Source organism: Engystomops pustulosus, chromosome 1, assembly GCF_040894005.1.
Source record: "Engystomops pustulosus chromosome 1, aEngPut4.maternal, whole genome shotgun sequence".
Classification (NCBI taxonomy): Eukaryota; Metazoa; Chordata; class Amphibia; order Anura; family Leptodactylidae; genus Engystomops; species Engystomops pustulosus.
Genome location: NC_092411.1, coordinates 76,508,084 through 76,529,660, shown reverse-complemented (window position 1 = coordinate 76,529,660; position 21,577 = coordinate 76,508,084). Strand labels below are relative to the sequence as shown.

General features: G+C 41.3%; 1 protein-coding gene across 1 annotated transcript in view; it reads right to left on the bottom strand.

The window, feature by feature from the left end:
- Nucleotides 1–21,577, bottom strand: part of ULK1 (unc-51 like autophagy activating kinase 1) — a 67,310-nt gene that overhangs the window by 23,383 nt on the left and 22,350 nt on the right. The window contains exons 4-8 of the mRNA XM_072144419.1: nucleotides 19,486–19,518; nucleotides 17,478–17,514; nucleotides 10,732–10,905; nucleotides 8,861–8,934; nucleotides 6,476–6,577 (exon numbers count right to left, since the gene is read on the bottom strand). Coding sequence (XP_072000520.1) covers nucleotides 6,476–6,577; nucleotides 8,861–8,934; nucleotides 10,732–10,905; nucleotides 17,478–17,514; nucleotides 19,486–19,518 — 420 coding nt within the window. The remainder of the gene's footprint in view (nucleotides 1–6,475; nucleotides 6,578–8,860; nucleotides 8,935–10,731; nucleotides 10,906–17,477; nucleotides 17,515–19,485; nucleotides 19,519–21,577) is intronic.

The window sequence follows — 21,577 nt, the reverse complement described above, 5'->3', positions numbered from 1 at the left end:
ATGATAGGGATGGAATATACACTCAATAACGACAAAACAGAATGTGCTTGACAACTACTTGATCCATGTCACCTCAAGGATAGCTCCAGACTTCATGGTAGTCAAAAAACAAACAAAACACTGTTATACTTGTATAACCTCATGGATGTTTGTCGAGTGCCAGATTTTTATCTTATGTCAAGGGAATGTTAGCATTGCAGGGGGTTGTATAACATGAAGTATTGGGAATATAATGGTATGTACGTGGCTGATTTAGGACTTACTAGCATTACTTAAGTTTTCATACATGTAGAAAATACAATCGATGAGAATGTAGGGGATAGTTCATTTATAATGGCTCCATGCCAAGTCAAGATAAAGGGGCTTTATACTAAGGGTCCACTTTCGTCGTTTTTTCCGACGTTTTCGGGATTTGCTCTGCTGATCCAGGTATATAACTGGGATTGTGTTGCACGTGATCGTAATGTGGCGCAGCTGCGACGGCATTCAGGCGACAGAAATCGGGGCCACACCATTGTACAATTTAACTTTCAAATTGTGTCGCATGATCAAGCACTTACATGCCCCAGGAAGAAGGTGGTGAACTCCGGCGGACCTGAGCGGGGAAGCGACACATGCAGGATATCGGGCGCACAATCTTAGTGAATCGCGGCACAGTGCATTATGGTTTCATGAACCCTGCAGGACCGGGTAAGTAAATGTGACTCAAAGTGTTAAGCGCACAACACTTAATGTCCAGTATTACTTATACAAGAACTCTGAAGTATCTGTTGTAGAAAATGTTCAAACTATAGTTGTTCCTGGGAATACAGGAGAACAGTGTCCACTATATATTACGATTCCATTTTCTTAAATTGTCCCAACAGTAAAGTAGTAACAGTGTTAGGTCTCATACACACGACGTTATGGGGTCTGTGATCTGGCCGCAAAATTTGTGGCACACTGTGTCCCACCGCACCGTGACCTGGAGACCATCATGCAAAATATGGAACATGTCCTATAATCTGTCATTTTATTTTTTTAGGGAATGCTGTTCCCCTAAACAGTCATATCATAAAAACTGGCAAGCACAAGAAGCATATCTTTTGTAATAGCTGAAAGACTCCAGAATTACAACTTTGCCCCTGGAAAATGTACATACAGACACAGCTATACCACGACAGCACAAAGATCTACTACTTGTTCAACAGGATTCCTAGAAAGTAAACTGCCTTGGACACTAGAGACGTAAACAAGAATTACGTTTCCATGTGGGTTTGAAGGAGTTAATACTGAAAAGAGAGGCGGCCAAGTTTTGCTTATGAACTGCATTTCAGGAAACACGTGGGGCCCAGGACAAGGTTTCAAATTCCTTCTGCTATAGTAGCTTAGTGTATAGGCTAAAAAAGCCTATATACAGAGTGGGGTCTATGGCAGGCTAATGGGAAAGAGATGGATACAGCCTTCCTGCCGAATCCAGGCTCAGTTTTGTTTATGGTAGATTTGTAGGAGTTGTTTTTAACAATACTTTTTACATTTGGATGCAGATTTGGATGCGGTTTCTCCATGATGCATTTCAGAAGAAAAAGTACTGAGAACTCATTCAGCACAAATATATCATTTCTGTATACATGTCTGACCACATGCTGCACAGGTAGCACCATACTTTGACAACCAAATGGAAGCCTGAGGGTGGGTTCACACGTGGAGTTTTGGAAGCGTCGAAACACGTGCGTTTTTAAATGTTACTCTGTATGGCTACTCTGGAAGATTTTTCTTCATTGCTGTAAGTGTAAATAGCTGTGACAATGTTTACACATCTGCTTCCACGTACAGCAATGAAGAAAAACGCTTCCATGAGGAGCCAAACGCATTGTAAGACTTAAAAACGCATGCGTTCAGACGCATGCATTTCACCGCACTTGTTTTGACGCATTAAAAAGCCACATGGGAACCCACCCTGAGGGTCTAGTTTTGGGATTTTTTAATGCAAAAACCCTATAAATTTGGTACTTGTAACTGAACGCATACTTATAGTCACACAGGGTTCTTGATAAGAGTTCCTAGAATACACCAAGCATGCTGTTCCATAAATAATGATCTGAGCATTGTGCTGGATGCAGGAGCCAAGTTATGGGTTGAAGGATAACTGTTGTTTTTATGTCCTGAAGAGCTCCCACTTTATTTTATGAAGTAGACTTTGCATCTATTCCAGGAAATCATTGAGAAATGGAGGTGAATCATGGCATCACATCTAATATTTGTCAATTATCTACACAAGTTATAATGGCAATACTCTGACAAGGTTGCATCATGTATTCCTACAGCCAAAAAACAGGACAGGTGATGAATGTGAGCTGTCTAGGATGACTAGCATTCCTTGTATCTACAAGTAGAATATACATGTTACATTGAACCTCCTGATGCAATGATTTCAGAGAACTAGAGAGGTCACTAGAGCCATATTTATAAAACTGTCTGTCTGTACCGGAGCTGTCCTACAGAACAGAGCACAAGTTCTGATCGTCAAGGTCCGCACTGATATACATTTACTATAGACACCAATGGGGCTATTGTTCTTGCATGAGGCCCTTATATAATAAATACTCTTCTCAAACAGGGGGCAAAAACATAGGGCCCCTCAAACAGTAACAAATAGAACAACCACAGTAGTTATAACTCTATAATAAAAAATATTTATTGCCAATATATATTTACATATATTCAAAAACACCCCCTGTAAAAACCGTACACGGGGGATAAATAGTGTAAAAGTATCAGTGATAAGAGTGCTGACAATTAAATGACATAATATATACTATGATAGGAATAATCATTTATATCCCCCACACATAAGCACCCATAGAGGTCACATCATGAATATAGTATGACCCCAATGTTTTATTAATACTGACTAATGGCTATGTCCCCACGCTCCTGCCCACAGTCCAGGACCCCAGGGTGCATTTTTAACCCTGCATGTACTTTGGGTTCCCTAATTTGATATGAATAATGTTTTCCCCTAATTTTGGTTGGTTTACAGACCTTATATAAGATGATCACTGTCAGTTAATGGTCTATAAATGTGTCAACATAAATCAATTGTCACATGGACCTCATGGGACTTCTACAACATGGACAAATGGTATTTTTACACAGCTCTTGCTTGTATATCCAAGTACCCAGGCAGTGCAGCTCCTTACATTACTTGGGTACATACCACCTTGAAGACATAAAGATGAGTTGCCAGACATGCCGCTTAAACAGATCTAGCTACAAGATAGCACACTGGACTAAGACCAATCTCACTAGACTCCCCCCATGAACCACAGAATCACCCAGAAGGTGTCACATAATGATGTTGAAATAAAGGAGAAACAAATATGCTGAATTTCAATATCAAATCCTTTTTTCCACCGATAGAAAAAAATTAAGCCACCAGAGGAGCCTGTCAGTAGCCATTTCTCCTCTCTGTAAGGACAATACATACATGCTCCGCTGAAGCAAACAAATACTTGCATTCAGGATTTTACTGTCTGGTGTATATGTATGACCCTCTTAAGTAGGCATGATTACTATATTAATAGGGGGCAGGATACTATATTAATAGGGGGCAGGAGATAAGGAGCTGCAGCATGTTGGAAATCAACTTATTTGACCCACTGTAAAATGGGTGATAGACATTTGATATTGTTAAACAAGACAAGTAGTCAGATGTATATGAAAACCCCTCAAACTTCCCCCGAAAGCAAATATTGGTTGGACTAGCCGATCCGAGCAGAAGTCTGGGCTTTGAACAATGTTTGTCCATGTCCAGTGATGTTTATTTTTGAGATGGCTAAACTTTACCTGCCGGCTTTATGCAACTGTGGTCGGTCTTTGAAAAATGAACCTTGCCGGTATTATGGACTGAGCTAATTTCCAGGGACTGGACTCTGCACATCATAGTTATATATGGTGCACAGAGTCCCTTCTTCTCTGCAGCAGTGCCAGTGCTGCTCTTTTTTGCAGGGAAGCGAGGCATCCTTGCATCACATGTTAATATCATGTTCTGTGTTCTGTCCTTGGTGCTGTGGTTTGTCCATAAAATCTGGCAAGCCCCAGTGCACAGTCTTGTGCAGTCAAGCTATTATCTTTAAAAATCCATATATAAAACACTATAAATCACAATATGTATAGAAAAGTATCTAGGGAGCTATCTCTTCATTTGTGCCCTTTGTCAATAAATATTGACATACATCATGTGACTGATTTAATGGAAACTGTAGAACCCCAACAGAAGAAGAAAACTAAAATATTCTTTTGACTCCCAAGTTCTAGCTATAAACTGTGTTTGTAGCAGAATATTATATAGCAGGACTGAAAGAACAAGGATTAATCAGGTACAGACATGTCTCAAAGTCTTCTGCTTTATGTCTGGGGCTCAGGTTATAGCTGGAGACAGCCTTCTGACACATTATAGATGAATTAATAATTAAAACAAGTAAATAGAAGTATGTATACACATTAAACATTTCACAGTGATGCAATGGCCACCACCAGATGTATCTTTCATACACACACAAAAATGGAAAATCATTTTGTTTCCCGTCCACACAGTACAATCTTTCCTTAGGCAGCCATAATCTCACACACATAAGTGAAATGTATACACTGCAGAGACATTTCTAGTCTCTTAAAGGGGTTGGCCACTTTCCTTCACGTTTCTTATTATGTAAGTGTGGGGGCGGGGTATAAGGTAATTCACCAATATACATCTATTAAAAGTCCTGCACCACTGTCTTAAAATGTACAGTAAAACCTCCTGGTTCAGAAATATCTTTTACCTAATCAGCTGTCATTCCTGTTCAATTTTCCTTCCAGCTTAACCCCTTAAGGACGCAGGGTTTTTCCGCTCATTTCTCGCTCTCCAACTTCAAAAATCCATAACTTTTTCATTTTTACGTGTACAGACCTGTGTGAGGGCTTATTTTGTGCGTAACAAATTTTACTTTCCCGTAATGTTATTTATTTTATCATGCCGTGTACTGCGAAGCTGAAAAAAAATTCCAAATGTGGAAAAATTGAAAAAAAAAACTGCACGTGCGTCACGTTCTTGTGGGCTCAGTTTTTTCGACTTTGACTGTCCGCTCAAAATAACACCTCAGCTTTATTCTTTGGTTCAGTGCGATCGCGGTGATACCAAATTTATATAGGTTTTATTGTGTTTTAATACATTTTCAAAAATTTATTTGCAAAATGCAAATTTATTAGCAAATTTATTTGCAAAATGCAAAAACCCCCACCAAATTTATTTGCAAAATGCAAAAACCCCCACCTTTGTATGAAGAGGACTCAGCCCGTGAGCCCTCTTCATACACTCCTTATACCTCTGCGCTGTAGAGCTACGGCGCAGAACGTTAAGGGGTTAAGGTCCTGGAATGGCAATTGGTCATGGAGAGTAAGCGATCACATGATCCTCCTTCTGTGGCCATCTTATGGACAGGAATGGCCGCTGATGAGGTAAAATAAATGTCTGAACAAGGGCCTTTACTGGTGCAGAACATTTACAAAAACATGAGGTAAACTGGCCATCCATTTAAGGCACATTAGCTCCTCCAAACATGACATGCATCTTTATGATCAACCAACAATTTTTGGCACATGCTAGCTCCAAGCCTTGCTATGGCTCTATACATAGCATTGTGCATCTGTTATTATCATTTATGTGATGGAAGTCAATAGTAGAAGTATAAAAGCAGGTGTGAACTGGGTCCTAAGGTGTACGATATTCCATTCCATAATGGAAGACTTATGGACACCACTAGTGGTGGTGTGAATGTAGCCTAACCGGTAGATTGATCAATAGTAAAAAGAAGGATAGCGTTCACACAATTCAATGTCAATTTATGACAACAAACTTTATCAATACTGTATAATAAACAGCCTATACAGTGACCTTATAAACTTCATTTTCAAGGTATCCCAGCATGCTGTGCATACAGAGTGATCAATTGTATAGTACAAATGTTATAGTTCAGGACAGAAATAAGCTTCATGTAATGACAATGTCAATGTGGACTGGATGAAGGGCAGAGGAGCAATGTCTAATACTTACTGCCCTGGGCAATGCCTCAGTGTGCCACAAAGCCACCATTTATCTATGTATCTTGTGGGCCATTTCATGGAGCTTGTCTTCACCTCAGAAAGGTTCATATTCTAGACTCTAGTCTGGTTCTTATTACATAGACAGGTGTCAATTTCTCTCAGAGATGTAAACTACCAAAAGGCGCTGACATATGAGGCTTTTGTTTCCCCGTCTATGAGCCTGATGAAGCTCTGAGCTCATTTGATCAGGGTTAACAAAAGGGTAACAGCTTTAAAGGTCGTAATGTTACAGCTACATATAGTCTCCCTTTCCCTATTACAGCAATACTGTATTGTACGAAGAAGACAATCAATGTAAAATGTCAGACCAAGTCATTTCACAGTCAGTAGGACAGAGGGAGAGACATACCTGGAATGGAGCTTTGCCAGTCAGGCACTGGTAGATGATAGTGCCAATGCTCCACAGATCAGCTTTGGCATCATAGTGCTGGGACATAATAACCTCAGGTGCCTGGCAAAACACACACAAAAAGTTATTGTGTAATGACTGATACTACTAGAAGACTATGCACTTGAGTGTTATTAAAATTATAAAGGTAAAACATGGCAGCTTTCTTCCAAAAACATTTGCCCGCCTGTCAACAGCTTCTGTCTGGCAGATGGCAGTGAGGAAACTATTTTGGGACGACAAGCAGCTATATTTTACTTATCCTGTTCAACCCTATTAGCTTTGACCATGTGCATAAAACCTACAAAATATACATAATATACATGTAACATAACCTCTATTCTATGTGTATAGCTAACTAATGGACAAATATGTGTTGAGAATTATGAGAGTAAAGTGGAGGAGGGGGAACTGCACCCCCGCTACCCAGCAGACCTACGGTATTTGTAAGAGATCTGTTTAGGATTCATATTCTGCATGTGTAGATGTTTAGTCAAGGGCAGTAAATCATTTTGCATAAAAAACATCGACCTGTCTGCCCTACAGTCCAGCTCAGGAGGCTAAGCAGCTCCCGACTGACAATGAGTGCTGCCAGGATATATCCAATACTATCAATTCTGGATGCTTGCCAGCTGTCTAGTGCACAGCAAGCAGTCCGTAGGCACAAGCTCACTGGCAGATATGGCTAAAAACCCTCAACCAAAGCAGTCGTGAGCCGATAATGTAATATGCCACATTAAAATTCTTCCTCAAAGTGTAGAAATAGTCTCATGGAGAGAACAAAATAACAACACTACGGTAAATAAAAATACACATCTCTAACAGTACTACAACTAAGCAGGTCATACATATTAGATAAATGTCAGTGAAACCCACAGACCATTTAGAGGAATTGCTTCTGGCTGGAGAAGCGGCCATCTCTACGGATAGTCTAAGGCCAGCTTGCATGGGCTAGCCAGAATGACTGGCCCGAACACAGAGGAACTGAACGCAGCATGTTGGTTCATTTACATGGCTCAGGGTCCGGGCTGGTTGTTCCAGAACACACAGAATATTTGTCCAATCAAAATCGATTATGTGAAACTGTTCTTATGGTATATTCAGCTGGAAGTGCAAGATACATGAATGGCAAGCATTTACCTACGTTACTATTCTGCCTCCTTGTACCTTCATGCTTGCTGACAGCCCTTACAAGGGCCGTATAGACAGACAGCTTGTAAATAACTGTGAATATTTACAAGCTGTTCTCAATGGTTAAGGGAAAAACACAAAGACCTCTCATTAAATCTATTTCAATTGTTTTAAATGTGTAAAGTAATGCAGTTAGGACATAGCAAAGCCATACAGCATGTTATTCTGCTTTGTTATGGGGCCTATGTGACAAAGGGTTCCCACTCCTCACCGTATAATATTTAGAGCACATCATTTACAACTCAGGCTATATTCACACTGCCGTACCGTAGCGGGCAACGGCAGTGCACGGGGAGAGGAGGAGGAGGTGAGCGCAGCTCACCCCCGCCCCTCTCTATAGGAAGTAATGGCGCACGGCGCCGTACTACGGGTAAAGATAGGACATGCCCATTGCCGTCTATGGAGGACGTATATCGGCCGTATATACGTCGGCCGTATATACGTCCTCCATACGTTAGTGTGAATGTAGCCTTAGGCTGGGTTCACAGCTCGTTTTTGTGCATACGCTGTAAGTGCCTGTCATGAGGATTCCAGTGTGTCCTTACAATGTATGGCATAGAAAACCGGGACCTCCCCACCCCTATAGATTTGGGGGAGGAGGGGGTGGAGTGTACATCAGCAGCAACCGGCGTTTGGCTGCTGTTGATGAGCAAGGTGTTCCCCAAGTGATGTCACTGTCCTCCAACCTGCTGAGCGTTGTAATCGCTAAGTGGGGCTGTGGGGAGAGACGCAATACACTGCATCCGCTCTCCATAGCCGTCCATTACCTCCGCTGAGCACATACATCGCTCAGGCGGAGGCTGCAGGATGAAAAGACATAGCTTGCTATGTCTTTCCATCCTGAATTTTTTGACGGACAGAATATTTAGTGGCCAGACACAGGCAACTAACATGTCTCCATCTGACACTATTTGTCAACGTATACCCCAAGTGTATACATCGGCTGCTTTCCCCGCTGTATATGCTCAGCATATACAAATAACCTGATGTGAACCCAGCCTAGCATTTAGAGAGCCAATCTACTTTTTTTTATCCACTCTGCAGACCCCATGTCCCCCTTTATCTTGTTCAGCATCACAGTAACAGTTTAGACAAAGCAGAAACATTCATTATATTTATAATGACATGTCTAAAATAGCAAGAGATGTTCATTACCATGTACATTGGGGAGCCACACAAAGTTGCTGCCATCATGTTGTTCTGTAGATACCTTGCAAATCCAAAATCAGCTGTGAATAAGGTAAATCAGGATGGTTACACACATATCACCATGTAGTATTAAAAGAAAGCGTACTAAACAAGCAGGGGCGTAACTACAGCGGTAGCAGCTGCTATGGGGCCCGCAATGTCAGAAAGGCCCGGTCACCCGACCTACCACACTAAGGATTGGAGGATGCGCCAATTATATACATATTGTGTAGCACAGGGTACTGTACGTATGTGTGTATATATGGTGTGTATATAAATGTATATATGCGTATACACAGTATGCATAATAATAAGATGTATATAAACTATAAATGTGTGTGTATTGTGTATATATAGCAAGTGTGTATTAGAAGTATATATACTGTATCTATAACAGTAAATGTATAAATATATATCAGTGCATAAATGAGTATAGTGTGTGTATGAGTGAAGAACTATACATGTATATAAATGTGTGTGATTGCAAAAAACATGTGAGTATACAAATATGTATATTTTTTAAGGGGAAGGGGGCCCTATTCAGAAGTCTCCTATGGGGCCCTGCCTCTCTTTTCGTTACGCCCCTAAAGGCATGGCATGCCTGCTTTATAAATTATTGTATTCCGCATGAAATAAACAAGTTCATATGATATTTATGAATAAATTGACAAGGTGTTAACAATGAAGTACACCGCTCAAAAAATAAAGGGAACAATGAATTGACACATCCTAGAACTTTGAAATACTCTTAATGAATACTTTGTTCTATACAAAGTTGAATGTGTTGACAACAAAATCACTAAAAAAATAATCAGTGGATATCAAATTTATTAACTAGTGGAGACCTGGATTTGAAGTCACCCACAAAATTAAAATTGAAAAACACACTACAGATTGATCCAACTTTGATGTAATGTCCGTAAAGCAAGACAAAATGAGGCTCAGTATTGTGTGTGGCCTCCACGTGCCTGTATGAACCCACTACAACGTCAATGTTGTTTTTGGATGTGTGCTAGTCTTTGTTTCTTCAGCTAGAACACGTCCCCATGTTTTTCTATGGGCTCACACACATGGCTGGTGGGTGAGCTGCTGTGCTGTGGGTGAGCTTCCTGCCCAGGTCTTTTTCCTGCCCTCCCTGCCCAGGCAGTCCTCTTCTATGGTCATTGGCACCTGAGCACAGCTCACCCACTGATGACACAAGGGGCTGTAGTTTGAGGGCCAGTAGCTGCCTCCATCCACATTCTTAGATGTAAGAATTGTCTTTAGTCTAAACTGTGCAACATATTTAACACCATGTGGGTTAATGTTCATGAAGAAATAGAAGAAACAAAGGTCTCAAAGTAGAAGTTAGCCTCAAGAAATTAGCCTCAAAAGACAAGTCCGAAAAAAACAACACAAAGGAGACTGTAAAAGATATGGGTGGGGAAACTTGCAAGGAGACTTAAAACAATCACTAAATGAGTAACAAGCAAAAGACAACAGTGCAGGAACTATAAATAACTGGATAAAATACTTGTATAGAAGGCGCCAGGAAAGGGAGTTGAAACAAAGCCAGGATAAGTGGAATGAGGCACCTACACAGCTTGTGATATATGCTATACTGTTACTATTAATAATAAAAAGGAGACCTTAGAAGGTCTACAGTGACTAGGGAAACTAAGCTAATGGAAACTGGCTATATCATCATGGACTAAATATACATTATCATGATAATAACACGGTAAGGTAGTTGTGTCTGGAATACGAGGGAGCCTTATTTCACTGTACTGTGTATAATTTCATGCATATTGATTTTCATGGCAACACATAAAGGTAGCACCTATATAAGAAAATCTTACCAATCTTTATGCGGATATTGTTGGGGTTGGACCTGCGGCCACCTGTGCAGGACAGGAGAATGTTCTGAGGTTTGAGATCACGATGAATAATGCCTTTACTGTGCAACATCTTCATGGCTCCAGCAATCTGCTGGAGAAATAGTCGGATGGTGTCCTCGCTCAGGGTCCGCATGGCTGCACGATAAGGTGAGAAGAGTTTATGTCACATATTATCATAGATCACTAAGGATTTTTTTACAGTAATTTAAATATTATGCCTATATTGGCTATAAATGTTTCCTTCAAATTAACTAGTGTACTAGCCATGGACACTATGGGGCAAATTTACTTTACCCGTCCCGATCACCGAGGTGCGTTGTCCGTCGAGGATTCGGAGCGGTCACGATTCACTAAGATTGTGCGTCCAATTTCCTGCACGTGTCGCTTCCCCGCTCAGGTCCGCAAGAGTTCACCATCTTCTTCCTGGTGTATGTAAGTGCATGGCTTGCGACACAATTTTGAATGTTAAACCCAGCGCTTAGTCCGTATCAGTCGGTTGTCCGGCGGCCATGGCCCCAGTTAAATGCGTCGCTAAACGAAAAAAGTCGGGAAACTCGCCGAAATGCGGTCCGCGCACCCTTAGTAAATGTGCCCCAATGGCTCATTTTTAATGACTATGATGCATAGTATTGTTTCCCTATGTTCACCTGTCCTTTACAGGCTGGTTATTTGTGCTATTCCAAAGGTGTCATTGTTTTAAAACAGGTTCCTTATTGGAGACTCAGTTTCAATGGCCTTTGGACCCCATACAGAGTTGGATAAACAAGCTATATGCTCGTTAAAGGGTTACAGCTGTTCAGCTCCCATTCAGTTGCAGTTACAGAGGGCAACCTCTACAAAAGGAGCGCAGCTGTTCCTCCGGCTACAGCCTCGGTGTTGTTTCTGCTGTTCTGGACAAAGCCGATGGTGGTGGTCTCTAGTGTCAGCCCCATATCGATCTATCAAAGATGACCTCTCTTGTTGGATGGGACACCAATAGAAATAAAGTAGAAACGCCCTTTAAACATTAAGGTGGAGTGGATATATAATAAGTCACACAGGTCCTCATCTCCTTACCACCAGGAGCTAACCACTTTTATTAAAAACAGGTTATTACCTGTTAACTTTGCACTCTGTATTACTATTTTTACTTTGCTATACTGTTCACATCACCAGGGTCTGGCTGAGGTCACTCTTCCAGCCCAGCCAGGAGTGCGGACCTGCAGTAACAGGGAACTGATCACAGTAAGCACCCTTTTTTTGTCTTATTCTTGGTACCCCATCTTTTTTCGTCTTACTCTTGCCCTAGAATCCCCTTGGGCTTTGTTCTGCATGCCGGCCTATTTTCATGGAAGGAGGAAGAAAATGGGCCCTCTGGCACATTCTGACAGCTCTGTATAGACCCTTTTACCTTTAAATAAAAACTCCTGGTACTTTCTTAGAAATAAATTAATATTTTCATTATGTAAAAAATAATCAAACATTCTTCTTCTTGGTAATAACATTTACATGATAGATGACCTTATAAGCTGCTCAGACGTGGGCCATGCTTGTTTTAAACTTCTCCATATAAACTTTTAAGGAAATTTTAAATTACTTTTATTCTTTACAGCTGTATGAAAAAATAAACATCAGTGTCCTTTCCCAAGTGTGTATAGACACATGCTGTTCAATGTGCACACACAGGCACAACACACAGGACACAAACCAACCTGAGATAAAATAAAGACTTTTCCATGCAAAATATACAAACACTTCAAACACGACTGGGCTCGCTCCTGCTGCTCACTTGCCCTTCCAGTTCTACTGAGCCGTCAGTAGCTTCAAAAAAGCTCAGCGTCTTGCCAATACAGTCATCTAAAGGCTGCGCTTATGAAAATACAGTCTGTGTTGTAACAGTGCTGAGAGCAACACCGGAAATGAAAGGTTAAATTCCCAGCAAGCGTGGGAAAGTATACAAGTAAATATAGGCCTAAGGGGAAGACAACATAAATTAATAATGGGAAACTTTTTATTAATTATGTAAAGGGGTTCTTATATTATGTTCTACATAATGTCAAGCATTTCCTTACAATCTGTAGTCAACAGCTGTTCTATATACTACCTACCAATATACTATCATTTTTTATATCATTTTGATATTTAGAATTATTTCTACATTTAGAGTTAGGATTATTTTCCCCTAATATGGGACATCCTTAATTGAATTTAACATAAAAAAGGGAATTCCAGAAAGGGTATTTCATATCATGTCTAGCATAACAGTTTTCTGGCCAGGAACTGCAACTTTCTTACCCCTCTCATCACTTTAAGGGCACATTCACATGGCCGTCTGCGGGGACGTACATGCGGCCGCAAATTTGCGGCCGCATGTACGTCCCCATAGACGGCAATAGCGGCGCGGCGCAGATGCGGTGCCACACATGTGTGGCACCGATCCGGCCCGCACACCGCAAAAAGATAGAGCATGCTCTATCTTTTGGCATGTGTGCGGCCGTGCGCCGCTATTCTCTATGGAGGGAGGTGGGGCCGCCTCCTCCTCCTCTCCAGCACACGGCGGTATACCGCTGCGTGAATGTACCCTAAGGGGGATTTCACATGTTACCGATTTGAATCAGTTTTGTAACGGAATCAAAACGCACTGTGGCGGCTCGCGGCCGATCGCATATGCATAGTGTAAATGTGAGACACCGGGCACTGATTGCCGACCGCATGCGTTTGCCGCGGGCCGCACCAGTGCGCTTTGATTCCGTTACAAAACTGAATCAAAACACTTACGTGTGGCATCACCCTTTGGTAAACTGGGAGTAAACAACCTGTGCCAAAAATGATATTATGTGTAAAAATTATATATATAGTGTGTACGGTTTGTCTAGTGTGTCCTTAAGGGAACCAAATATAACATTTAACTTGCGTTGCTCTTTTATCTCGTTTCAAGAATACCCACGTCCGTGTCTCGGCTAAATACATGATACTAGGTGGGTTCCTCTACCTAAATAATCCCATTACGGACCGTATATTATTCAAGATACGGCTTTTATTAAATGAGTCCTGGTGGCAGCCTATTGGGCTGATAAGGTTCTCTTTCACCGAGGCTAGTGAAAGGGCTCTTTGAGTAAGTAGGACTCTCATAGTGCTCCTAGGAGTCCAACCAGATCTCCCTGTATCAGTATATGTATATAGACATGGTCAATCACTGAGTGTGAGTGAGCAGGACTCTCATGGCGCTCCTAGAAGTCCCAATAGCTCTCCCTGTATCAGTGTGTGTAAGATGGTCAATCGCGGAGTGTGAGTAGAGTAAGTAGTATTCCCATAGTGCTCCTAGGTGGCCTGTCCAGGTTTATTTTCCAGAACATGAAAGAAAAAAAATACAGGACCCAGCTGTTATCAACATATCCTACTGATCATATGGAGAGGAAAATAAAACCCAAGATCAAAATTTAAGTGGTCTACAAGACTATAATATTTCTAAACTATCTATAATAGTATAATATTTCTATTTTATGGCACTCAGCTTAGATTTAGTAGGCATTGTCTGCAGTCTTCCTCCCCTTATATTACTGGCATGGTTAAATCCTAGTAATGTATGCATTTAGTTGGATAGGCCTCTGGGGATTTATAAGCCAAGTACTCATCATAGCTCTCTGCGGTACCTGATAATAAGCAGTTTATCCGCTCCCAGGACAACGCTTTGCCAGCAGTGCTTGGAAGTAACTATATCCCTTTGTTTATTTCTGTGGGCTGACGCTGTGACCCAATGATTCTCCCAGGAATGGGACTGTTTGTTTAGGCGTTTTTCCTCCCATCTCTCTGGCATGAGATCTGTTTCACAGAGTAAGCACATGCTGCCTGACCAGGTCAGTCTGGTGTAACATCCTACCATCCTGACTTATTAACATGTCTGTCCAACATGGAAAATCACACTGTGCCAAGTTTTGTAGCCCGCAAATGGAAGAGAGCAAAACATTCCCAGAGATGTTAAATGATTACATCTTTTGAGAGACATAGGTCTATTTTAGAAAATTTATATGTGTTACTTACTGAGGGAAAATGGTACAGTAACAATTGTATATTTAATTTTTTCCAATTTATTTTTTATTATGTGTTCCATAGAGGCCATTCAATATTGTCCAACTATGTTCGGCTATGTAAAACACATGTCTATACTTTTGTACATAAGCAATCAAGACTGATGTTAATAAAACATCCAAATAAGAGGATTTTATGATGGCACAGATAATGACATATATCAATCCAAAAAGTCTCTTAGTTATTCTTATGGTGAGTCTATATTTGGCAGTTTTAAGGATTAAAGGACACTTGTCATCAGGTCTGCGTCACTTGTCCTGTCACCTCTACCTGTTGGAGCAGCTCTCAATGATCCCATCCCAGCCTTTATCTAGTCAATTCATACATTAATCATTGTAAAATCATATTTTCTTTAATATGTAAATGAGGCTGGTCACATGGTTAGAGGCAGTGATGTCACCTCTGTTCCCCCTCCCCTCTCCTCCCCCTGCTCATGTCTGTGTGTAATGTATAGTAAAGTATTGTTAGAGCTTGTGCTTTATCTGTTACTGATGTAGACATCAGCTACACAAGTAGTGTATAGGAGTAAAATCATGTCGGGCTGTTACAACTGCTAAAGGAGTATCTCACACACACAGGCTGCTGAGGGCACCAGCAACCGGAAAGTACATAGAGGAGCCAGCACCAGGAGTGTATCATTATACAGGGTGCCAGTCATTTGTATAGGAGTATCTCATACACACACAGGCTGCAGGGGGCGCCAGCACCAGGAGTGTATCATTATACAGGGTGCCAGTCATTTGTATAGGAGTATCTCATATATACACAGGATGCAGGGGCATGGCGAAGAGAATCAGGAAGCACATAGAGGCAGCCTGCACCAGGAGTGTCACATCATTATACAGGCTGTCAGTCTTGTGTATAGGAGTATCTCATACACAAACAGGCTGCAGGGGGCACCAGCACCAGGAGTATCACATCATTATACAGGCTGTTAGTCATGTGTATAGGAGTATCTCATACACACAGGCTACAGAGGGCGCCAGTACCAGGAAGCACATAGAGGAGCCAGCACCAGGAGTGTCACATCATTATACAGGCTGTCAGTCTTGTGTATAGGAGTATCTCATACACACACAGGCTGCAGGGGGCGCCAGCACCAGGAGTGTATCATTATACAGGGTGCCAGTCATTTGTATAGGAGTATCTCATATATACACAGGATGCAGGGGCATGGCGAATAGAATCAGGAAGCACATAGAGGCAGCCTGCACCAGGAGTGTCACATCATTATACAGGCTGTCAGTCTTGTGTATAGGAGTATCTCATACACAAACAGGCTGCAGGGGGCACCAGCACCAGGAGTATCACATCATTATACAGGCTGTTAGTCATGTGTATAGGAGTATCTCATACACACAGGCTACAGAGGGCGCCAGCACCAGGAAGCACATAGAGGAGCCAGCACCAGGAGTGTCACATCATTATACAGGCTGTCAGTCAAGCACTGAGGGTGCGGCTGTGCATCACACTCATGAATAAGCTGGACTTCTGAATATGATAATGATTCATTGGACCCATCTCAGGTCATTAACACATTAGGACCTAATTAGTTAGACTGCATTCTCACGTTTCATTAGCGTATGCATTTTCAAACGCATCACATAAGCTGAGATGAGGAAATTTGCCTAATTACATTGATGTCCACACTGTGTTTACAAAAAGCAAGCATGAACATTGCTTTAATGGATGGATTTGTTATGTTAACACATGCATTAACATTGCATTAATGCACAAGTTTTGTAAAAGCAAGGTTGACAGCAATGTAATTAGACAAATATCCTCTTTTCAGTTGTTTGAAAACACATGCGTTAACGCAAAAAAAAAACGCGACGTGTGAACTCAGCCTTAATTTTACAGGCCTGTAGTTGGACAATGAAGGGATAGGGGCAATGCTTTCTTTTGGCAGTTTATAAAAATATATTTAGTTTTGGGAGGTTAATTTGCCAGACAGGTTCTCTTTAAATATAACGGGCGGTCCCCAACTTAAGGACGACAGACGACCCCTAGTTACAGATGGACCTCTCTGCCTTCTGTGACCCCTGGTGAAGCTCTCTGGATGCTTTACATTAGTCCCAGGCTGCAATGATCAGCTGTAAGGTGTCTGTAATAAAGTTTTATTGATAATCCTTGTTCCCACGACAGCAAAAAATTTGGCAAAGATTTATTTTTATTCTATGGTCTGTCTAGCAGTCTGGCTATTTGGGGACACATTATGATGCTTCCTGATGCCAGCTTGTCAGCTCATGTAGGTGAGATGCCTACTCCTCTAAATATAAGTCATGTTGTTGAACCCACTGTCAAGACACGACTCATCATATATACAGATCCCAAAGATGGCTCCTTAAAAAGGTTAACCTCACCTAAAGCATGACTCTATTAAAAGAACTTTCCACATATACAAAAGGTGCTAAAAATTTCTGCCCACCGAATACCACAGGATACGATTACCAGCCATAATCCTGCAGTAGGCACATTACTGCATTATGATCTTTTATTACCTCTACACAACATGCTGCAGCAAGTCTGTGATAAATTAAAGCCTTATTCTTTCAATGCAATCCTTGTTGCTTTATGTAGTTTTTATTCTCTTCCCTGAGCAGTTCTGAAATCACACTATAAAGGAATGGTATACTTACTGTGCAGGTAATCTGCCAAGTCCCCACCATTGCAATACTGAAAAGTAGAACAAACAAAATGAAACTGTGAGAAGGTGCAAACAATACTCACAGGACAATATGTAATGCTATCCATAGCTAACAATAGCAGCACTACATAAACCTGGACAATCCATCTACACATAATGGCAACTACTGCTACTTGCAGCACTTATTCCCTGGAAAGATACAATTATATGCCAGCAATGTTGACTATGGTGATACAAGCACAGTTACCTATACCCACTGCCAAACAATAGTGGAAATGTAGCCTTAGAAATAAGACTGGGGCTTGAAGGCCCAAAATATGTTGGATATATCTAGCAGGTGAGTGAAGGATCAGCCAAGCAAATAACATATACAGGCAGTCCCCTACTTAAGAACACCCGATGTACAGACGACCCCTAGTTACAAACGGACCTCTGGATGTTGGCGATTTACTGTACTTTAGCCTTAGGCTGCAATAAACAGCTATAACAGTTATCAAATGTGTCTGTAATTCAGCTTTAGTGTTAATCCAGGTTCTTATGACAATCCAACATTTTTAAAATTCAGTTGTCATAGAGACCAAAAAAAAAGTGGACTGTAGTTACAATTATAAAATATATAGTTCCGACTTACATACAAATTCAACTCAAGAACAAACCTACAGAATCTATCTTGTAGGTAACGCGGGGACTGCCTGTATAAGCCAATTCCTTCCTATATTTCTGACATCCACATACACAATAGAAACTCACAGCATGAATGCTTATTTCAATGGGGAGTAGGAGACAAGCTGGGCCTAGTAGTGGCTTATCTACAAGAGGTAACAAGGGATCCAGAATGCTAAAACCTAGCAAGCCAGATCCTCATTTCTATTACATAATTTTGGCAGATCCCCATTAAATCAAATGACTGTATTCACTGCTTCCCAAAAATCATTATGGTTCCAATACTTAAACGCTGAAGCTACAATCATTCTATGCAGTTTTTGATGAAGATCATTGAAGGTAAAGCAAATGAAACCGAAGAACCTAAACTTTTTTCTACTTCAATTTTCATAAAAATCTTCATGGGAATTCTACCATTACATGCATTCATTTAAAACTACCACAAGGCTGCCTTAATGCTTTAGATCTGTATGTTAAAGAGAGGCCGTCAACAGAGGGCTATTTTTTCCTGGGGACAGGTTCCTATAGACATTGTAAAGTAGTATTATCATACCTTTGTCTTCTGTTATTCATTAAATAAGTGTTCTTTAACTTTACCTGGCTCCCTGCCAGTATTGCCAGTATCTTCCAGCAAGTCCTGGGGGAGGCTCTATTTCAAAATCTAACATGCGCTTTTGTAATACCATATTTTGTACCCTCAGCACCAGCTAATCAATATTCAATCCACCCCCTTACCACATCCTCCCTGTGTCCATCCCTCTATCCATGACATTGACCCACCACACAACAAACCTTACGCTTGCGCGGTGAGCCTTCTACCTCTGTTATGCGTATTGAGCAGCGAGGCGGCTCGCTGTGCCTCGCTGTTCACTGTGTATGTGTCTCATCCCTACTCTATGTAACTAGGCAGAGCGAGTGGAGGGGACTCATGAGTCGCTATCATGGGGGGAGGCATGGACCGAGGGAACATGTAGGAGGGGGTGGGTTGAATATTGATTAGCCGGTTATATGGTAATAAGAAGCATGTTAGATTTTGAAATGGAGCCTCCCCCAGGACTTGCAGAACGATGCTGGCAGGGTGCCAGGTAAAGTTAAAGAACACTTATTTCATGAACAACAAAACAGAAAGGTATGATAAGACATGTCTGCATACTACTTTACAGTGTCTATGGGAACCTGTCTCCAGGGAAAACTAGCCCTCTGGTGACAGGTTCCCTTTAACATCAGTGGAAAGAAAAATATATCAGATGTCTTATATGGACACATTAATCTGGTTTCCAACAGTTTTTAATAAACTATTCTTACAATGCAGTATTTTAAGAAGGAGTAAAACCCACCTCCATGACCAGGTACACTGAATTGGCCACCTCCTGGAAAAAAAATAAGAAAAAGCAAATGAGTAGGAGGTAAGATCTTATTCTGTAACTGGCACAGGTGCTACAGAAAGGAAATATTTGGCATTTAATATGTCCATGCCAGACAATACAGCATTGAACAGCATGAATATTGCACAAAGGATTAAGTCTAAAAGGCAAATTAGATGCAAAACTAAAACTGCACATTTACACCTGTTTCAATACTATAACATCATCATAACAGATAACCTCTGGCACCATTTTATACCTACGCAGAATCAGGCACTAGAAAGTAGTAAGTAGTATTTTTGGTTTTTAGCTTTTTTTATTTTTACCCTAACATGTTTTGGCCAAGCTGAAATAACCGTGCAGCGATTTCCAGCAATTGTTGTTCCAATATGTTGTTCCATGTATTATAGGGTACATTCACATGTATAAAAAGCTGCATATGAAAAAAACGCAGATTGCAACTGCAGATTCTAACAAGTGATTTAATCTACACAACCACATAAAAAAATCCATCAAATCTACAGCAATGTTTTTATGGCGCATTCACACTGAATATACAACCAGGCTGCCAGCCATGGCCATATGAGCTTTTATAACACCTAACAATGCAGTCAAAGGGAATTCTGAGAAATGTTTGCTTTGATTTATTGACCAAGACATAAACCATTAACATTCTGCTGCCTGGTTAATAACATACCCACAAGCCTAAGGGGCTAGCCACCAGGATCTATTAGACCCAGGCACTATAAAGAAAACATGCTATGTTCCATATGTGCAACTAAAATAGAGGAATGGTCTCTCTTTAATCAAGGGTCTATAGAACAAGGGAAAAAGCACTGAATATGCAGGGAAAGGTATGTCTTGGTACTAAAACATCTATAGCAAGACCATATCCTCAATGTCTATAAACCAGATAGCATGAACAAAGCACTCACATCACTCCATACACAAATGTAGAAAAGATATAGGGAAACCACCACTCTATGAATGAGGCACTTGCAGGACCCCGTACTCTAATATTTTCTCCTGCCAATGGGTCACGCACATGGCAACAAGTGGTAATATTCTATGCAGAGCTATAAAACTGCTGCGACAGAAGTAGAAGGGTTAATTGTCTTTTAGTATGCTTCAATAGACTTCATCTACGATCATATGAACATTCTTCTATTGTAATATCACTATAAGGCTACATGAACACACAAACGTATGGGGGACATATATACGGACGACATATATACAGCGTACTATGTGTATTTCTATGGAGAGGGGCAGGTGGTGAGCAGCGCTCTCCCCAGCGCCGATGTATGCCCGCCATACTGTGGTATATATGGTGTGCATGTAGCCTAAGCTTCATCACTTTTTATACGTACACCTCCATAGAAGTGTTGGCAAGCCTATGACACACACATGCCAAAGGTGGCTAGACAGGTTGAGTGACTCAAGGAACCCTCTGGCAGTCCCAGGTAGTCCATGACGTGCCACATATAGCACCATTTTAAATTGGCACATCCTTGGCCGCCTGGTACGACAGGTGGAGCGAGACGGTGCGGATACGGTCAAATTATAATTGGGGCTCCTGCGGCAGGCCCGTAAAATCTCCCTGTTCAGGGGACCATGGAAGCTTCAATGATAATCCAAATTTTTTCTTCTTTCAATGGTACTGTTGTCCTCAAGGGGCTCATACATATGAGACCTGGGGAAATGCAGGGAGCAACAAGTTACTGCTTCAATTACTGAGTTGGCACTTGGGATAAGTGTGTTTTGGGTTGCAGATTGGGCCATGTGCTTGCCACAATTTATTTGGCTAGCTCATGGCCCTTTATGTTTGGTCATGTCTAACATTAAGGATGCGGTCACATGTTCTGCTAGTGTTACTATTACTAAGCAATGCTAGCGCATGGGAGCAGGGCTTGGCGTTCCAGTGAAATGCATGCGATCAGTAACCAGCACCAGTTGTCTGGCATTTAACAGTACAAGACACCTGTCTATTGCGGCATGTGTTTCACCGGAAACGCATATGTGATGGGGCCGAGCCCCGCCACCGTGCACTAGCATTGCGTTACTT